Genomic DNA, 18,795 nt, shown 5'->3' with positions numbered 1-18,795 from the left:
AGTTACTCAGAAAGTTAAATGAAACTTGGCTTTTCCCTCTTTAGCGTGGTCGTTGTAACACTAAAATGATACATATATGTCTCCTATGCAGCTAACAACTTACAATGTTTTCTACTCTCAGTATTCTTAGAAGTAATCCTTTTAAATACCTTCAGCTGTAGTTTTTTAGTAGGTAAACAAAACTAATTTTACAAAGTGGAAGTTTGATTCATTTCTTATCCTATCATATTGTCAAATACCATAGTAACCCTCAAGAGTGACTTATACATTGTGGGAATTTTTAGATCCTCCTTAGTCATATGATAGATTGGTCCCTCCCACCCCCCAAGGGTAATCCCGAAAGTTTAAAACGATTCCAGTGGTTTGGTTTGTCTTAGTAGTTTCTTGGCTTACCATTTTAATAGGTTCTAATCAGAGGTGTGCACACTGTTGATTGCAGTTGAGGGAAACCATAAATCACTGAGTATCCATATGTAGTGTTGAGAGTCATTGTGGTTCAGGAACAGTCAGCCATTAAAATGAGGTGTAAAGAAAAATGGTAATAAGTAAGTAAGGCCAATGTTTGAATCATGGATCTTTCACTTAATACCAGTTTTGTATAAAACACACTATAATAATTTGCTTTGTATTTCTAGTCACAGAGACAAAGAGGAGTCTGGAGCTAACTGTGCTTCCCTTCCAGATTTCATTCCGTTTGATTTTATTGTCATTTGTTCCTCTCAGTTCTTTGTAATGGATGAACTTTCTTCTTGTTGATATAATACATTAAGACCATATTGAATTTAGAATGTCTTTATGAATGCAGTTAAAGCCTAGGCCTGTGAATTTTACTAGTTAGATAATAACACAGCAACAAAAAACTTAAACGAAGCAACACATATCAATCAGAGAATAAGTATATTTTAAAAATGTTTGTTTTTAGAATCCAAACCCACTGTTAGACCTGCTGGTTCTGACAGAGTCACAAGCACGAGAAGAAACAGATCACGTCCAGACTGCAGTCAGACAGCAGCTCCAGAAAGAATTGATCACTCTTCTCAATTCCTTGTTGCTGGTCTTCATGACAGTCACAGACAGGTACCATTTGTGTTGTTTGAGATTTGGGTTCATTAATATAAAGCATACTTTTCTTTCTTTCTTGACTTCTTAGTTCTTTAAATTAAGAGGTAAAGGCTATTCATCAGATAGGCTCAATCTGTTTGTGGTAGAGCCTGGTTCTAATGTTTTGATCTTCTTTAATATACTAGACATGTGTGCATATCTGTTGGAGGAAAAATAAAATGATTTTCCTCTGTTCTCACACCATAGTCAGCATAGAGGACTTCTGATAGAAGTTGCTTTTCTCCTTACCAGGAGACGAATAGTTCTTTATCAGTGAATAACACTTGGGTTTGTCTAACTGAGTTTAATATGACACATTCTATTTGTAAATTTCATCTTTCCCACAGGTTTAAGGCTTAGTCTCAAGAATGTCCTTCTCATTGTCACCTTCTGATGCTCTTTGTCGGGTCCAATTGCTCTGCCTGTGTTATGGCAGACCAGTCGTTACCTAGAGTACTGGCAATCCGATGTAGGGGTTTATTAGTTAACATGAGTGGCTCATAGAATTTGTGGATACACTTACTTACATTTGCTGGTTTATTAAAAGGTTATGACAGAGCATATGGATGGAAGGATACACAAGGAATACTGGAGGAGTGCAATTTACATGCCATCTTTTGGTGCCTCACTCTTCAGGAACCATTCCACATTCAGCTATTCACAAGCTCTCTGAACCTGGTCCTTTGGGTTTTTCTGGAGATTTCATATGTATGATTGCTAACAATTAGGCAGGAAACCCAGCAAGGCAAATGTGTTACAATATTCTTAGCCTTTCTGGGAAGTGTTCCTCCCTGCATGGTATGAGACTGAAAGCTTTGGAAAGAGGAGTCTTAAATGATCTATGATCTACTCTCAGGCAAGGATAAGTCAGAAAATGTCTTCATTCATTTTGATAGATGGTCCCACTGTGTTAACTAGGCTAGTCTGGAACTCCCTGGGCTCAGCAATCCTCTTCCTCAGCTTCCCAAACAACAGTGAATTTTTTTTTTTTTCCTATGTGTCTCCAAGACTAAAAAGAATGGGAAGGTTAACATTTCTATCAATTGCCTTGGAGAAGAGAAATACTAGTTTCTTTTACTGTGATGGGATTTTGTGTGTTCTAACTAAGTGTAACGTGAATGTTTCTGGCCCCGCCAACGCCCTTGAAGCCCCCAGATAAGCACACAAAGACTTATATTAATTTTATAAAGCTGTTGGCCGTTGGCTATGGTTTCTTATTGGCTAGCTCTGACTTAATTGTTAACCTAAAACTACCAATCCATGTATTTCCACATGGTGTTGGCTTACCAGACCTGCAACTCCTTTGGCTGCTACATGATGACAGCTGTCTCAGCATCTCTGAGAGAAGAGAAGAGAATGATTTCCTGTTTGTCCCTGCTTATATAGTGATTCTGCCCAGCTGTATCACTTCCTGCCTGTCTGTACAGACCTACAGACCTCTAGGATTAGCTAGTGGCAGTTTCTGCCCAGCTCTGTCACTTCCTTGGATCATGAAGACTCTTCTCTGCCTGTACTTCACAGAATCCTCCTTGTCTCCTAGTCCTATCATCCTGCCTGGCCAATCAGTGTTTTATTCATCAACCAATAAGACAAACATATACACAGAAGAACATTCCCCATCACGCAAGTTTTGTGCATGCTATTGTAACTAGAATAAGTTCATAACGTGAATCTATGAGAAGACCGTGTTTCCATATAGTCATATATTACTGGTTCTTTTATTCTGACTCCTCTTCCACAATGATCCCTCAGTCTTGGGAAAAGAGGGTACAGTATATATGTTTCTTTTTGGGTGTGCATTCTGCAGTCACTTATCTGCATCTTGGTTGTAGATTTTTGTGCTAATTGCCATTTACTGCAAATAAAGGCTTCTCAGATGGAGGTTGAGAGATAACATTGCATTGATCTATTGGTATAAGTTGTCTTTGGGAGTCAATTTAATACTATGTTCATTTAGCAGAAGAATAGTAACAGGTTCTTCACTAGGACTTATGGCCTGTCTAGCCGTAGGTTCTTGGTCCAATAGTGGTACCAGATATGGGTTTCATCTTGTTGAGCAGGACTTAAATTCAGCAAAGTGCCAGGTTGCAAAATTAACATGCATAAATCAGTCTCCTTCCTATGTACAAATGATAAACAGAAAGAAATCAGGGTAACAAGACTATTCATAATAGTCTCAAAAAATTACTCTGGAATAAATCTAGCCCAGGCCAAGAAATTGAATAAAATATCAGAAGATAAAAATACCTACCATGCTTCTGGATTGGCAAGGTTAATATTGTGAAAATAGACATATTAACATACCAAAAGCAATCTACAAACTCAATGCTATTCCATCAAAATTTCAAAGCAATTCTTAAAAGAAATTAACAACAGCATGTTACTGACACAAAAAGAGTCACTGATCAATAGAATAGCATTGAGGACCAATCTATAAATCCATGCACACTTTTAGCTACCTGATTTTTGACAAGACAACAGTACATATTGAAGAAAAGAAAAAAAAAAAAACCTAGCATCTTTAACAACTATTATTGGCCAAACTGGATGTCTATATGTTGAAGATTGAAATTGGATCTTCATTTCTTACTCTACACAAAACTCAAATCAAATTGGATCAAGGTCCTCAACATAGACCTAAGATACTGTATCTAATAGAGGAAAAAGTAGGAAACATGCTAATTGGCACAAGAAAGGACATTTTGAATGAGATCTTTATAGTGCAGGCATTAAGGCCAGCAATTAGTAAATGGGAACTCATGAAACTAAAAGGGTACAGCAAAGGACATCATGATTTGGGTAAAGGGTAGCCTACAGAATGGGGAATAAACATCTTTACCTGCTATGCCTCTGTCAAAGGTTAATATCTAGAATGTAAAGAATTCATAAAACTAGTCATCAAGGAAACAACCCAATTTAAAAATGGCATGGGACTAAAGAGAGAATTCTCAGTAGAAGAAACAGTTTGAAAAACGTTCAGCATTCTTAGCAATCATGAAAATGCAAATTTGTTGTCTTTGAAAATTTCATGCAGTGTATGTTGATGATACTCACCACCCTCCTCCAGTTCCCAATCCCTCCCTGGGGTGTGGTTGACGTACCGGGTTATCACACAGTTAAGGAAAACTGATTCTGTCTCTCTTAAAGGTAGCCATTCTGACAGTGATAAGATGTAATAGCAATGTCTTTTGATTTAAATTTCTATGATGTCTAAGGATGTTGAACATTTTTCGTGTTTTTATTGACCACCTGTATTTCATTTGAAAATAGTGTTTTCATTTTAATTGCCTTTTTATTGATTGATCTTTTGGGTTTATTTATTTATTTTAGCTTCTTTATATAGTCTAGAAATTGTCCCCTGCTGGATGAATGTTTGGAAAGCTTTCTTCCATTCTGTAGGCTGTCTCTTCATATTGTTTTTTTCTTTTTTCTGAGCAGAAGTGTTTTAATTTGATTCAGTCCCATCTGTAAATTTTTGCTCTTATATATTGAATAGATGATCTACTTTGAGATTACATTTCACTGCAGTCTTTACGGTTGAAATATTTCTCCGGTGTTTTCCTCTAGCAGTTTCAAAGTTTCAACTCTAACATTAAGATATTCAATCCATTTTTAATAGATTTTTGTTGTATGAAGTGAATCTAGTTTCATTCCTCTAATGTAGAAATCTAGTATTCTCAGCCCTTATTAAAGAGCCCTGTCCTTCCCATTAGGCTTTGATTCCTTTGTCAAGAGTACTTAGGTATAGCTGTTTGGGCTTTTTTCTTACAACTTCTATTCCATTGGTTCACACATCTGTTTTTACAACAATATGATGGTGGGTTTTCTGTTTGTTTTGGTTTTTGCTTTGGAACTATGCATAGTTGGAAGTCAAGTACTGTTTCACTATACTTTTTGTTTAAAGCATTGCTTTAGATATTTGGGATATTTTACGTTTATGTATGAATTTTAGGAGGTTTTTAAATTATGTCTGTGAAAAGTGTCATTAAAATTTTGATGGAGGTTGCTAGTCTTTACTCCTCTTTTATAGCTTCTGTAATTTTAAGAATTCCATTTCATGTGGATTATCTTATTTGCTGCTCTGTAAGTATTTTTTGATTTTCCCAATAACTTCTTTGCCTCATTGGTTGTATCAGAATTTCTTTTTTAAAATATACATTATTGGCTGGGCAGTAGTGGTACATGCCCAGCACTGACCCCAGCACTCAGGAGGCAGAGGAAAGCAAATCTGAGTTTGGGGTCAGTATGAGTGAATTCCAGGACAGCCAGGGCTACACAGGGAAACCTTGTCTTGAAAAGCCAAAATAAATATGTAAATAAATGGAATATACATATTTATGATTTTTAACATCTTTTGTCCTCTGTCCATTTATTGATTGCTTTGTGGTTTAGTTATTTGCCGAAGAGTCTCACCTCTCTGGCTTTCCATTTGAGCTTTTGCTAATTTTTTTGTTTGTTTGTTTGTTGTTGGTGTTTTATTTTGTTTTTCAAGACAGGGTTTTGTCTGTGTAGCTTTGGAGCCTGTCCAGGCACTCACCAGGCTGGCCTTGAACTCACAAACTTCCACCTGCCTCTGCCTCCTAAGTGCTGGGATTAAAGGCATGCACCACTCCACCTGGCTCCTTTTGAACTTTTAATCTGATGCACATTTTACTCAAGTTCTTACCCATTTTTATCAGATAACAGCAAGAATAACTCTTGCCTAAATGCATTTCTCTCTTTTTCTAAATGAATCTTTAAAGTATATTTATTTTTTTAAGTGCAATGGGATAAGTTTATGCTGAGAAGTGTAGCAATAAAGACAGTTGAAGGAAGCAGAGCAAGCGTGAACGAAGACCATGCAGTCACAACGCACAGGCCTGGATCTCTGTATATACTCCTTTAGAGTCAGAGTCACCACATGAAAAGTTTTCATCAGCTTAAGTAAGGGAGCAAGTACATATATAGTCACAGATGCACACTGATCATTATTTTATTTAAAATTAGTGAACTACACAGGCGTTGACAGGTAAATTTCAAAGTAGTCCATGTTGTATTTAGTTGGCAAAGAGCACATATACCATAAAGTGTGAGTTTACTCCTCCATGCAGAAACCAGTTACATTAAATGCAGAAGCCAGTTACATTAAAGTGTTCCAAAAAATATTTCTTATTTGAAAATATCAGTTTGAGTGTACGATGGACTTTTAATAAAATAATTGTGTATGAGAACCCTTCATTTTTCGCTGTATTTCTTCTTTCTTCATGGTAAATTATTAGTTATGCTGTGGGGTTTAACCATGATAGCAGTAAAAAGCATCTAGGAAAAAGGAAAGTATATTAGGCAATTTTAAAGGCGGAAATAAGCACAATCATGTTTTAGGAAGATGAAATAAAAATTCCTCAAGGCAAGCAGAAAGGTTGAGTCAGGTGTAGATTAGAAGAAAGGACATAGGGATTTTAGTTGGGGTGGTAGGGGAGGAAGGAAGGGAGAAGGGAACTGGGATTGTCATGTAATTCAATCTTGTTTGTAATTCAAATATATAAAAAATAAAAAACTAAGAAAAATTCCTGGAGGCAAATTTGGTTCTCATTGGAGAAAAAGAGTGAATATTATATTGCTAATCTTTGGGATAGTCATCTGGGTACCACCTGCATGGTGGTTATGTGGGAAGCAACAGGAGAAGGGAGAGAAGGAGGTTTGAATGTTAAAATAAGTAGGAACATTTTAAATAGTATTAGGTTGATTTGTGGTTGACTTCGTAAGGAAGTGAACTTATTTAAGTAACTTTTGGCTCTAGTGTCAGTTCTTTGTGCTTCTAAAATGCTTTAAGAGTCTGCCAGTGTTTTGAAAAAAATTCAGGTTTTATTTAGTAGTTTGTTATATAATTTTTTTAATCTAAGAATTATATTTCTGAATCCTTGCCTAAGCACTTAATTTTAGGAATTTGTTCTTTAGTAGAAAATGTTCTGTTTATGTTATGTTTTGCTTATATGTTTAGATTTTTAGGGGAAGAGGTGAATTTTAATTAAAACAGTTTCATGACAGTGGTTGAAGTATAGTATTAATATATGGAAGTTAAATTCACTTGAAATATGTATTTTTTAAGGTTCTGCTCTTTGCTTCACTATAGGTTGGCAATGCTAATATCCAGTTACATATTATTTTCAACATACTGGTTACGTATATTTCTCCTGACTTACCTTTGCTGGTACTTTTTCTCAGTCCCATGAAAAATCTTATTTTTCAGAAAGAATATTTTCTACAATCTTGTCTAATTCATTCCCTTCTTGTGTAGTGCACCATAAGAAACCTCAGCAGCTAAGACAGCCTCGAGCCCTTATTGTGTGGTTTTCCTCTTTTTTTGCGAATAGGAAATGCTTGGAACTTTTCTATGTCTTCCAAACACAGTTGTCCCTGAAGCTGCTTCAGTGCCTCAGAGTCACAGATGCTCCTCATTTCTATGGCTTGCCTGCCTTGGAGCGGACCTTAGGAGGGATGGTTCACCTCACTGCCTTCCCTGGGTGGAGTGCACACTCAACTCTTTCAAAGCCACTTGAAATTTGTGGGAAGTACTTGTCTGGTCTCCTGGAGGTAAGTTTGATTTACAACTCTAACACCTAGATATTGTTTACTGATTTTTTTTTTTTTTAATTTTCATATCAGGAACAAATACTGTTTATGTTGTTATATTTAAGGTAGATTATAGTACAGTATATGCCTAACTTTTAGTGGTAAAATGATTTAGTTTTTTAAGCAAACATGTAAGGTCATCTATGCATACTTTCATTTTGAAGAAAAGCTAAGGCTTATCTTAAGCCTCTTTATGGAAGTGATTTGTTTTTATCACTTAGTTCATTTACTCTGCTATCGGTTTAGTTTCACTTCTCTGGGCTTTGGGGCAGGATGGGGTGGGCTTCATGCATGCTGCAGCACAGGTGTGATGATCAGAGAACTTACAGCAGCCCTTCCTCTTCTTATACCATGTGAGTCCTAATATTAAACTTGGTTCACCAAGCATGGTAGCAATCACTTTTATCTGCTGAGCCATCTCACCAGCCCTGCTTAAACTTGTAAATTGTGCAATATAATACATATCCAGGAAACACACAATTTAATTATTACATATTTAAAATCCAGACGATTGCCCCCAGATCTCCAAATGGAACCTAGCTGACAACTCTGGTAACATCAAACATTTCTTTTGGAAACTTTCTCCAGAGGATCTTGATTGCTTGGTACCCTTTTTCTTTTCTGTTTCTTTCTTGATAGTTTTACTACTGATCTCCTGTCTATATATAAAATATTTTCTGATTTTTTTTAATGTGCAAATGGAATCATTTGTTTGGATTGGTTTCTTTCTACAACATCCTTAGGAAATGTTTTCATTTCATTGCTTGTAGGTGAAGTTTAATTTTTATAGTAATCTACATACTACAAGAATGAATTACATTTAGTGTATTGATTTTTGTGTTGCTATGAACATTATTGCCTTTTGGTGAGAATGAGGCTGTTATATGTATTTTTAAGAAATGTCTCATTCATGTTGATTTGTGAAAATTGAATTGCTATTTATTGACTCTGTGCTTATTAACCTCTTTTCCAGTTTCTAAACAAATGCCTTTAAGCCTTCACTGATTGATAGGCTTTGTTTATGAAATCATTCAGGCATGGGATGTTCTATTTGGGAAGATTATGTTATGAGTTTTCAGTAAATCTATAATTATATAATTAGACTATTTTTGTGTTTGTCTTAGTATATTTTTCCAGAATTAAAAATCTTGTTTAATTAAATTTTCAAAATCATTATCTAAAAATTATTTATCTCTTAAATGTCTACTGCATCTATAGTTCCTGCCAACCAGATATAAGTTATCCTTTCTCCATTTTTCTTACATTGTCTCACCTGTGGTAATGTTTGTTAGTGTTATAAAGGAATGAACCATAATCTTGAATCCTCTGTAGTGCTCACCCCTATTGATTTTTATGTCTACAGAAGAATACACTTATAAAAGCTTACGATTTACCAATGTGATTTCTGTTGTCCTCAGCGCCCCACCCCACCTCCAATCTTGAGTAAGCAGTTTGTTGTCTTAGTAGACTAGAAACATGGCCTTACTTATATTTCATAATCATCATTCGTCTCAAAGTATTCTAGTGTGATGTAATTAATTTAACTGAGATATGGTTGTGCAGAATTTCTGAGGACAGCTTTGCTGTGGGTAGTGGCAGCCTTGCATGGGTGCATATTCCCAGCTGATGGAAGTCTTAGCAGAATTTTCTGAGATTAATCTGGGATTTGAAAGCCTAGGAGTCTCCAGGGAATTGTCAGGAGGTTGGTTCTCATGAATTTTCACCATTAGAAGCTGGCTGTGAACTTCTAAGCTTAATTTTTTAATAGCTAGATATATTGTATGTTATCTTTACGATTTCAATCTTTTTTATTCATTAGGATTTCATACAGTGTATTTTGATCCCGTTTGTCCTGTCCTCAAACTTCTCACCCCCCTTCTTCTCTACCCAACCAACTTTTTGCCCGCTTTTTAAAAACTGATGTGTTAAAAACCCATATCCATGTTAAGAATTTTGATAATAATACATTTTGAGTGTTATCTCTGTTTTTCTTTTTTTGTTTCTTTTTCATTTTGAATTTTCTGTTATTTGGCTACTCACTCAAAAAACTTTTTAGCAAAGAAAAGATGGCAGTTTCCATCTTTTATGGACAGCTATCTCTACATGGAATTTAAGGGTTAGCTTGCTTCCTTCCTTTCTTTAAATAGGCCCTTTTTCTTTCTCATAGCTGTGTGGTGAATATGGTTTGCTGGTCTGTAGATGACCATTTATTTACTTATAAAAGTTTGCATGTGCCACTGTTACTCAGTGCGTCATCTTTTGTATACACTCTATTTTCTTAGTTTTACATCTTTCACTGTTGGCTTAGGAGACCATTTCTAGTCATCAGTGGCTATCTAGATGCTTAGAGCAATGATTGTTATCTACAGTTTTATTTTCCTAAAACTATGTTCAGGTTTTTACAAAAGACTGTAAAGTGCTAACTTTTTTCTGTATTACTATAAAATTCAGTACAAATTTTACTGTACCCTCCTTAATAAAATATAGTTTTTCTTAATTATATACATCAAAAAAGATATTCTGTAAGCTTTCTCCGAATTACTCCATGCTATCAGGTGTTTGTGATCAGAAATATAAGATTATTTTATACAAGTATATTAGCTAAAGAATTGGTCATAATAGTTTTTTTTTTTAAGTGTCACTTGTGGATATAAAATATAATTTAACCTGCAGGTACCTAATTTACAGTGTTTACTATAATGTGATTTATAATAAAAAACACATGTAATTTTTATGTTACATATCCACTTTTATTTGTTTATTTTTTAAATTATGTTTATACTTATATGTGCATGTAAATGTGTAGGAGCCCAGAGAGTGTGGCAGATCCTCTATAACTGTAGTTACAGGAGCTGCTTAATTTGTGTGCTAGAAGTTGACCCCGATACCTCATCAGCACTGCCATGCATCTCTTTAAAACAAATTTCATGAATCTGTTTCAGATCAGGGTTATGTTAGGAATTACACTTTGAAGAGAAGCTAACTGTTCTATTTATATTTGGAAACTGTCAGATGTACTTTTTTAAAGATTGTGTGAGAAAGATTTCTGATCACATCTTCAATTCTAGAAATCAAAATTAGCTGTTCACGATATTGAAGAATAAAGTGTTTAATTTTAAGTAACAAATCCAGTCAGAAGACAATAACTTCATTCTAAGTTCAGTTATCCTAAGACAATAAGCATTAACAAAGTTTATTAACCAAGGAACAGATAAAAATATTCCCTAATTTCTAAAAATCTTTCATAGTTATGAAAAGTTTGATTAATAAGTACTGATTTGGAATAAACAGGTGATGATTTAATGTCTCATTGAAAAATAAGGAACACCTGTATGTCTTTATATTCACTGATAGGAAGTTAATGTCAAAAAGTGACTTTTGTTAGAAATTATTACTGAGTTACATTTATACTAGAATTTTTCTGCTTAGTTCATTTGGTGAATGGGTATTTTATTGTATACTGTCTAAACTCATTAAGTAGAAAGTAAAGCTTATGTAACTAGATGTAGCAAGACTCATTGTTGGTTCTGCTGATTTGATTAATGGTTCTTCTGTAACTGAATCCAGTTCCTTCTTGAAAGAGCCATACTTCCAGTATCAACTGCTATTGTTTCTATAGAGCAGATCTGATATTTGACTTTTGCATATATATGTAACATATTTTTAATGTGTGTTATACATGTGATTTCCTTTGCTGCATGAGCTGAAGAAATAAAACAAACCAACCAACAAACAAAACCCTAAACCCTGAAAGAGAACCCCAGGTGAGGTGGAATGGTCCATGAGGAAGTTTACCATGAACAGAGCAGTGAGCCTTAACCAGCACTTGCAGTTGTATTGGCGAAAAACTTACAGCACATTTTTCCTTCAAATGTATGGGGCCTAAACACAGCATCCTTTAAAAAAATATTAAATATGAACTAGAAATATTTTTGTCTGACTGAACTTTTAAATTTTAAGTTGATAATCTATAACGAGTTACTTTTTGCAGTCACTTCATAGTGGGTTGCCAAGCCCCTGTAGGGAACAATGTGTGATCCATACAGAAAGGCTCCAGAACAATTGCCATATAGTTGAGAGAGTTCTCTAAGTCAGGCATCAGGACTTTTCTGGTGCCGTTGCTTACTGAACAGTGTCTTTTCAAAGAGAAATACTGTGTTGTTCCTGTTGGAGAAGTGTCAGAGCTCTCCACTGTGTGGGAAAGAAACAAAATGAAGACCAGTTTTTGAAATAATAAGCACATTCTCAAATGAGCAATAGAAATTTAAGATCACTCAGACATTAAGAAAATTTCTATTTGCATTTAAAAAGTTTAGCATAACTCTGGTAGTCAATGAGTTTTGTAGAGCTAGTAATTTTGCATATACTTTTCAACTTTTAAAATTTTTGATTAAAAATGCTTTCAGCACTTAAAATATATTGTAAATCTAAAAGATGTTCTAGGAAGGTACTAAATAAACATTCTTTGAACAAATCCCAAAGTTGAAAACATTTAAAAACATTTTTTAACTATGGTAAAATTTGCCACGGTTGTCAGTGTTAAATGAACTAACAGGACTGTTATAAATTTATGTGGCTAATGTTTGATTAGCTAAGTTAGGAGAAAGATACTTACTGCTATATACCCTTAAGAGGAAAACCACCGTAAAATTTCCTACGTTTGCTTTCTAGGTCATTACTTCCTTTTATGTGGAACGTGGAGGAAATGCTATGTCCTTCATGGGCAAAGGTGTTACAAAGAGCACAGTTCTTTGCTTGCTTCATTTATCCCATGAGATGATGGCCCAGGCACCAAGCTCGGTAAGAAAAACAGAAGCTGCAGTCATCTGAACTGTTCCTTGAAAAGGAATGTGCTGTGTCTAGTACATTTTAAGCCTATGAGCTTGCTACATGAAAATGTTGTCTTTGATTTGTTAGTAAGACAGGTATTATTTACTGGGGGTGGAGGCTGGAGATGACTCAGTGGTGAAGATTACTTGCTGCCCTTCCAGCAGAGCTGAGTTTGAGTCTCAGTACCCACAATAAGTGACTCGCAACTACCTATAACTCCAGCTCCAGGGGATGCAAGGCTCTTGTCTAGTCTCTGCAGGCAACTGCACACATGTGCCATACACACAAAAGACAAACAAAAGTAAAATCTTTAGGACAATAATTATTTTGGGTTACAACATTTCTTGGTAGTTCTGTGTGTCAGAATTTATTGAATACTTTATTTTGGTTGAAATCATTAACTAGAAAATGATAACTCATGGGAGAAAAGCCTCTGTTGAAAAAGTGTTTTAAAGGAAGCCAATATTTTTATTTGCTTTTTCTTGGCCAAAAAAAATCCTTACTTTTTGATATTCAAAACTTTACAGTTATTTTCTGTCCTCTAAACTTACTTGAAGTACTATCCTTGGTTTTCATTCTAGGAGTGGATGCCACTTTGGTTTTTGCCTTTGGGTAGTCACAGCGAAGAACATGCTCCTATTCAGCAAGGGTTGGCCTGGCTAATCCCCTTATGGGTTGATCGAGACCCGGAGGTCAGTATAGAGGAATACCAAGTTTGCCATGACGAAACACTGTTGACTGTGTTGTTATAGTAAGAGAACTTCTTGCCTTACAGTTTTGTTGGCTGAAAGTTCAATGTCTGTGTACCAGTCTAGTCACACTCTGAAGAGGGTTTGGTTTTCCTTGACCTATACCTGTCTTTTTGCAGACTATCCACATGCTTTTCATTGTGTATGTGTCAGGAAGTCACCAGTCTGGTTGTGGGGTAGGACCTCATTGTTAAGAGTTCATTTCATTTTAATTATCTTGAGGAAACCCTGTTTCCAAACAGGTCACAGTGGAAATTAAAGCTTCCACTGAGATTTGGGAGTGCAATTTTTCAACTTAGCTATCCATCTCTGTTCCACTAAAATCCACATCCACATCTTTTCAAGTAAGTACTTAATCTTAGTAAATAGATTAAAAAAAAAAAAAAAACAACAACACACCCCAAGCAAAAAGAAGAACAATCTTCACCCACTGTAATATCAACTTTAAACAATGAAGTTCAAAGTCTTGTAGCACAGACACTGAGGTCAACAATTGATAAATGGGACCTCCTGAAACTGAGACGCTTCTGTAAAGCAAAGGACACAGTCAGCAAGACAAAACGGCAGATGACAGACTGGGAAAAGATATTCACCAACCCCACATCTGACAGAGGGCTGATCTCCAAAATATACAAAGAACTCAAGAAGGTAGTCCTCAAAACACCAAACAACCCAATTAAAAAGTGGGGTACAGAACTAAATAGACAATTCTCAATAGAGGAATCTAAAATGGCTGAAAGACACATAAGAAAGTATTCAACATCCTTAGCTATTAGGGAATTGCAAATCAAAACAACTCTGAGATACCATCTTATTCCTGTCAGAATGGCAAAAATCAAAACCACCAATGACAGTTCATGTTGGAGAGGATGTGGAGAAACGGGAACACTTCTCCACTGCTGGTGGGAGTGCCAACTTGTACAGCTACTTTGGAAATCAGTATGGTGACTCCTCAGGAAAATGGGAATCAGTCTACCACAAGACCCAGCAATTCCATTCATATACCCAAAAGAAACACATTCATACAACAAGGACATCTGTTCACCGATGTTCATAGCAGCACTATTTGTGATATCCAGAAACTGGAAACAGCCTAGATGCCCCTCAACCGAAGAATGGATAGAGAAAATGTGGTACATTTACACAATGGAAAAAAACAATGGAATCTTGAAATTTGCAGGAAAATAGATGGATCTAGAAGAAACCATTCTGAGCGAGGTAACCCAATCGCAAAAGGACAAATATGGTATGTACTCACTCATATTCGGATTTTAGACATAGAGTAAGGATTACCATCCTACAATCCACACTGCCAAAGAAGCTAATAAATAAGGAGGACCCTAAGAGAAACATACATGGTACCCTGGAGAGGGGGAAAGGGTCAAGATCTGCTGAGCAAATTGGGAGCACGGGAAGAGGGGGGAGGGAGCTAGGAGAATGAGAAGGGGAGAAGAGGAGGATGCAGAGGACATGAGGGAGCAGAAAGTTTGAGTCAGGGGAAGAATAGATGATAACAAGAATGGAGATATCATAATAGAGGGAGATATTTTTGGTTTACAGAGAAATCAGGCTCTAGAGAAATGTCTGGAGATCTACAAAGATGACACCAACTAACAATCTAAGCAACAGAGGAGAGGCTACCTTAAATGCCCTCCCCTGATAATGAGATTGATGACTGACTTATATGCCACCCGGTAGCCCTCATCCAGCAGCTGGTGGAAGTAGAAGCAGACACCCACAACTAATCACCGAACTGAACTGGAACCCAGATGCAGAGAAGGACGAGTTAAGAGCAAAGGGGTCCAGACCAGGCTGGTGAAACCCACAGAAACAGCAGACCTGAATATCTGGCAACTCTTGCTCCCCAGACTGATAGCTGGAATACCAGCATGGGACTGAGGAAACCTCAGAAATCTACGGAACCTCCTGTAGAAGTTCAGTGCTTATCCCTAGCATAGGTGTAGACTTTGGGAGCCCATTCCATGTGGAGGAATACTCCCTGAGCCAAGACACACGGGGGTGGGCCTAGGCCCTATCCCAAAGGATACAACAGACACTGATGACACCCTATGGAAGGCCTCACCATCCAGGGGGAGCAGAAAGGATATGTGATAGATAGGGTTTTAGTTGGGGGGCGGGCAGTAGGGGCGGACGGGTGGGAGAATGGAACTGGGATTATCATGTAAAATAATCCTGTTTCTAATTCAAATAAAAAAAGTTGGAAAAAAAATTTAACAAAACTTAAAGAAAAAAAAAGAGTAGATGTGAACTCATGTATTTCATCCTGATATCATTCATATCTGATAGAAGAATAGTCACAGGGTTTTAGTCCTATGTCCTATTCCTAGTCCCTAAGGGAGAGATAGGAAGGGACGAAATGAGGTTGCAAAGCAAGTGCATATACTGGGGAACCAAATGCCATTAGCACTTAAGGCCCAAGGCTTTGTCTTATACTCTGGATCACAGGCTGTGCTGGAGGAATATTCTCAGCCCTAGCTTCCTACTACTCAGTGTATAGCCTGACCTCTTTAGGCTGTCTCCCTGGCTCCAAGATTGCTGTTGGTGGCTAAAGACAGCAGCAGCACCACTGTCCCTGAGGGACTGGACTGGGCCTGGCCCAATAGAGTTAGAAAGACAGCCATAGCCTTAGAAACTGAGGAGAAAACAGCCTTGCCTCCATGCCTAAGGTAGGAGCATCCAACCTAAAGATCTCTGAATTAGCCGGGCCTTGATGGTGCACGCCTTTAATCCCAGTACTCGGGAGGCAGAGGCAGGCAGATCTCTGTGAGTTTGAAGCCAGCCTGGTCTACAGAGCGAGTCCCAGGACAGGCTCCAAAGCAATACAGAGAAACCCTGTCTCGAAAAACAAAAACAACATCAACAAAAATGATCTCTGAATTACATTTGGGACCATTATTCTCTTTAAAGAATGATGTCACATATTGCCTATAGAATTCAAGCTCCACAATTTTCCAGTCATTCCAGTTCACTTTCCCATTCCCTGTCATTCACATTGACATATTGTCTTTGCTGACCAGTCTCATCTCTATTCTGGCTCCTGCTAAAATGTCTAAAGACTCATACCCCATGGAAAAGTGTCACTGAAAATGTATTTTTGGGTCAAACTTCAGAAATGCACCAAACTATTGCTTAAATAGCAGTTATGTTATGGCCAGCATTACTGTACCAAATTGAGCTTCTGTGAAATATTTTTTTTCTTCAAACAACTATTGAGAAAGTACTATAAGCCCTATAAAGATTAATAACAAGAAAAATAGAATAAACTAATGGGTGTATTTTTATGAATGAGGAATAAATCAAAATCATATGATCAAATATCCTCTGCTTTTCCTTATAAAACCTTGTAATTATAATTGCTTTAATAGTTACTTATAGCTATTTAGTTTAAACTCATGTGACAATTGATTATAAGCCTACTTTTTTTTCAGGTTATTGATTGTTTTTTTCCCCAACTCTGATGCAGGATTTCTGTAAAGCCGATTCACACACATGTATGTAGTGAAGCCAATGCTGTATTCACACACATGTAAGACACTGTTCCCATGTGTCCATTAGTATGTAGGAATGTGAAGCCAATGCCATATTCACACAGTTCTGGCACTTCTTTTGTATCAGAAGGATGACCTTGCTCTAGGAAAGAGTATCCTTGGTTTTGATATCTGTCTTTATGTGACAGGTGAGATTCACTTCCCTGGGATTGGGATCAGCACTGACCACTATTGAAGCTGGCTGTGCGGCCTTGGCAAACAGTTGTCAGAATATTTCTGGTGGGCTCTGGGGAACCGTGGTGAACATTCTTCTGGATCAATCAGAATGCAGTATGGTGCGCCGGGAGGTATGTCTGTGTTAGCAGCCTCGTCCTGCCCCGCCCTCCTTTGTGTCACAGAAGTCCATTGTAGTATGTATAAGCCTCACTTGACTTTCTGTTTAGCGGGGTGGACTGAGCAAAAACCATTGTTTGTTTTGCTCACAAAAAGCTTAAATGAAAAGATAATTTACAGTAAAAGTTGAAGTCAAAATATTTAAATGGTCACATTAAATATTTATTCATTTTGCATATGTGTTCATGTATATGAATATATGCTTGTGCGTTCACATGCTCTGCTGTGGAGGTCAGAGGACGACTTACCAGAGCCAATCCTCTCCTTCTGTCATGTGGGCTCTGCGAATAGAATTCAGCCTTGGCAGCAAGTGCCTTTACCAGATGAGCCAACTTGATACATATTTTAGTGTGAACTTTTATGTCACACATTGTAAAGCAACAGAAAACAGTTGTTTTTACTCATCATAAATAGGTCTTTGGTGTTTGTAAGCCTTTAATAATAGCAAAGTACTTTCTTTTTTTTTCTCTCTTTTTTTTTTTTTTTTTTGGTTTTTTGAGACAGGGTTTCTCTGTGGCTTTGGAGGTTGTCCCGGAACTAGCTCTTACCAGGCTGGTCTCGAACTCACAGAGATCCACTTGCCTCTGCCTCCTGAGTGCTGGGATTAAAGGTGTACGCCACCACCGCCCGGCGATAATAGCAAAGTATTTTCAAAATAACATTTTGTAGTATATGTCATTAATATTTGAGAAGAAAATAAACACCAATTTAATATGTGTTTTTAAAATTATTGACTTATTTATGTAGTTTATTTGTGCACATGTGTCCCTGTGAAGGCCAGAGGACAAATCTCCAGAGTCAATTCTCTTGCCATCTTTTGGGTTCTAGGAGTGACACTTCGGTCACCAATTCTACCCACAGCTGCCTCTACCCATAGAGCCATCTTGTCAGCTCCAATTGGTGGTTTCTTTTTATTGCTGCTTCTGTCAAAGTGATAATTCATACCAATAGCTTTAAAAATGACAAGCAAATAGTTTTCAGAGGTTTCTGAAGAAATCAGCAGTTCCTGGCCCACCACTAGCCCATACTCAGTGACAAACACATAAAACCAGTTTTCTTGTTAGTTGCTGTCATAATTTCAAGTGGTAATTCTTACATTTATGGATTTTGTTTTGCTTCATTAATTTTAAACTTTTAAAATTGATTTCCAGTGAAGATGGATGGAGGTTTTACTCTTAGAATTTCCCTAATTCTTGTTATTCTCTCAGTAGAATTATACCATAATCTTTCATTAAGTGAAAATCAGTTCTTATATTTGTATACTTACTTCATTCTGTCACCCTGTATTATGATGGATAAAGTTGGACATTTGTGCTTTAAGAGGATTTTGTGTGAGAGAGGAGGAAACTGAGGAAGTAGAAGGCAGACATTTGCTATCTGTGTGTAACCCTACAAAGGGATGTGGAAGACGTTATTTGTATTTCTTAAATGCTTCTATAATGTTTTATAATAATCATTTTTGTATGAAACTAAATTTTGTAATGGTAAAAAATACATTTTCTAATGAACTGTTCCATAGTTTGCACATCACCTAATTCAGTCATCAGCTAATAAGACTTTGTGAGGCTCTCTCAGTGTGTATAACTGACCAGCTGCACCTC

General features: G+C 36.7%; 1 protein-coding gene across 2 annotated transcripts in view; it reads left to right on the top strand.

Moving 5' to 3' along the window:
- The window catches only part of Rttn (rotatin), a 154,541-nt gene that overhangs the window by 81,940 nt on the left and 53,806 nt on the right, over positions 1–18,795 (top strand). For both annotated transcript variants that reach the window (XM_027403748.2, XM_027403750.2), the window contains 5 exons: positions 923–1,077; positions 7,455–7,674; positions 12,385–12,513; positions 13,125–13,235; positions 16,990–17,148. In XM_027403748.2, coding sequence (XP_027259549.1) covers positions 923–1,077; positions 7,455–7,674; positions 12,385–12,513; positions 13,125–13,235; positions 16,990–17,148 — 774 coding nt within the window. The remainder of the gene's footprint in view (positions 1–922; positions 1,078–7,454; positions 7,675–12,384; positions 12,514–13,124; positions 13,236–16,989; positions 17,149–18,795) is intronic.

Source organism: Cricetulus griseus, chromosome 2 (assembly GCF_003668045.3).
Source record: "Cricetulus griseus strain 17A/GY chromosome 2, alternate assembly CriGri-PICRH-1.0, whole genome shotgun sequence".
Classification (NCBI taxonomy): Eukaryota; Metazoa; Chordata; class Mammalia; order Rodentia; family Cricetidae; genus Cricetulus; species Cricetulus griseus.
Note: the sequence above shows the minus strand (reverse complement) of the source record. Positions and strands in the feature narration are given on the sequence as shown.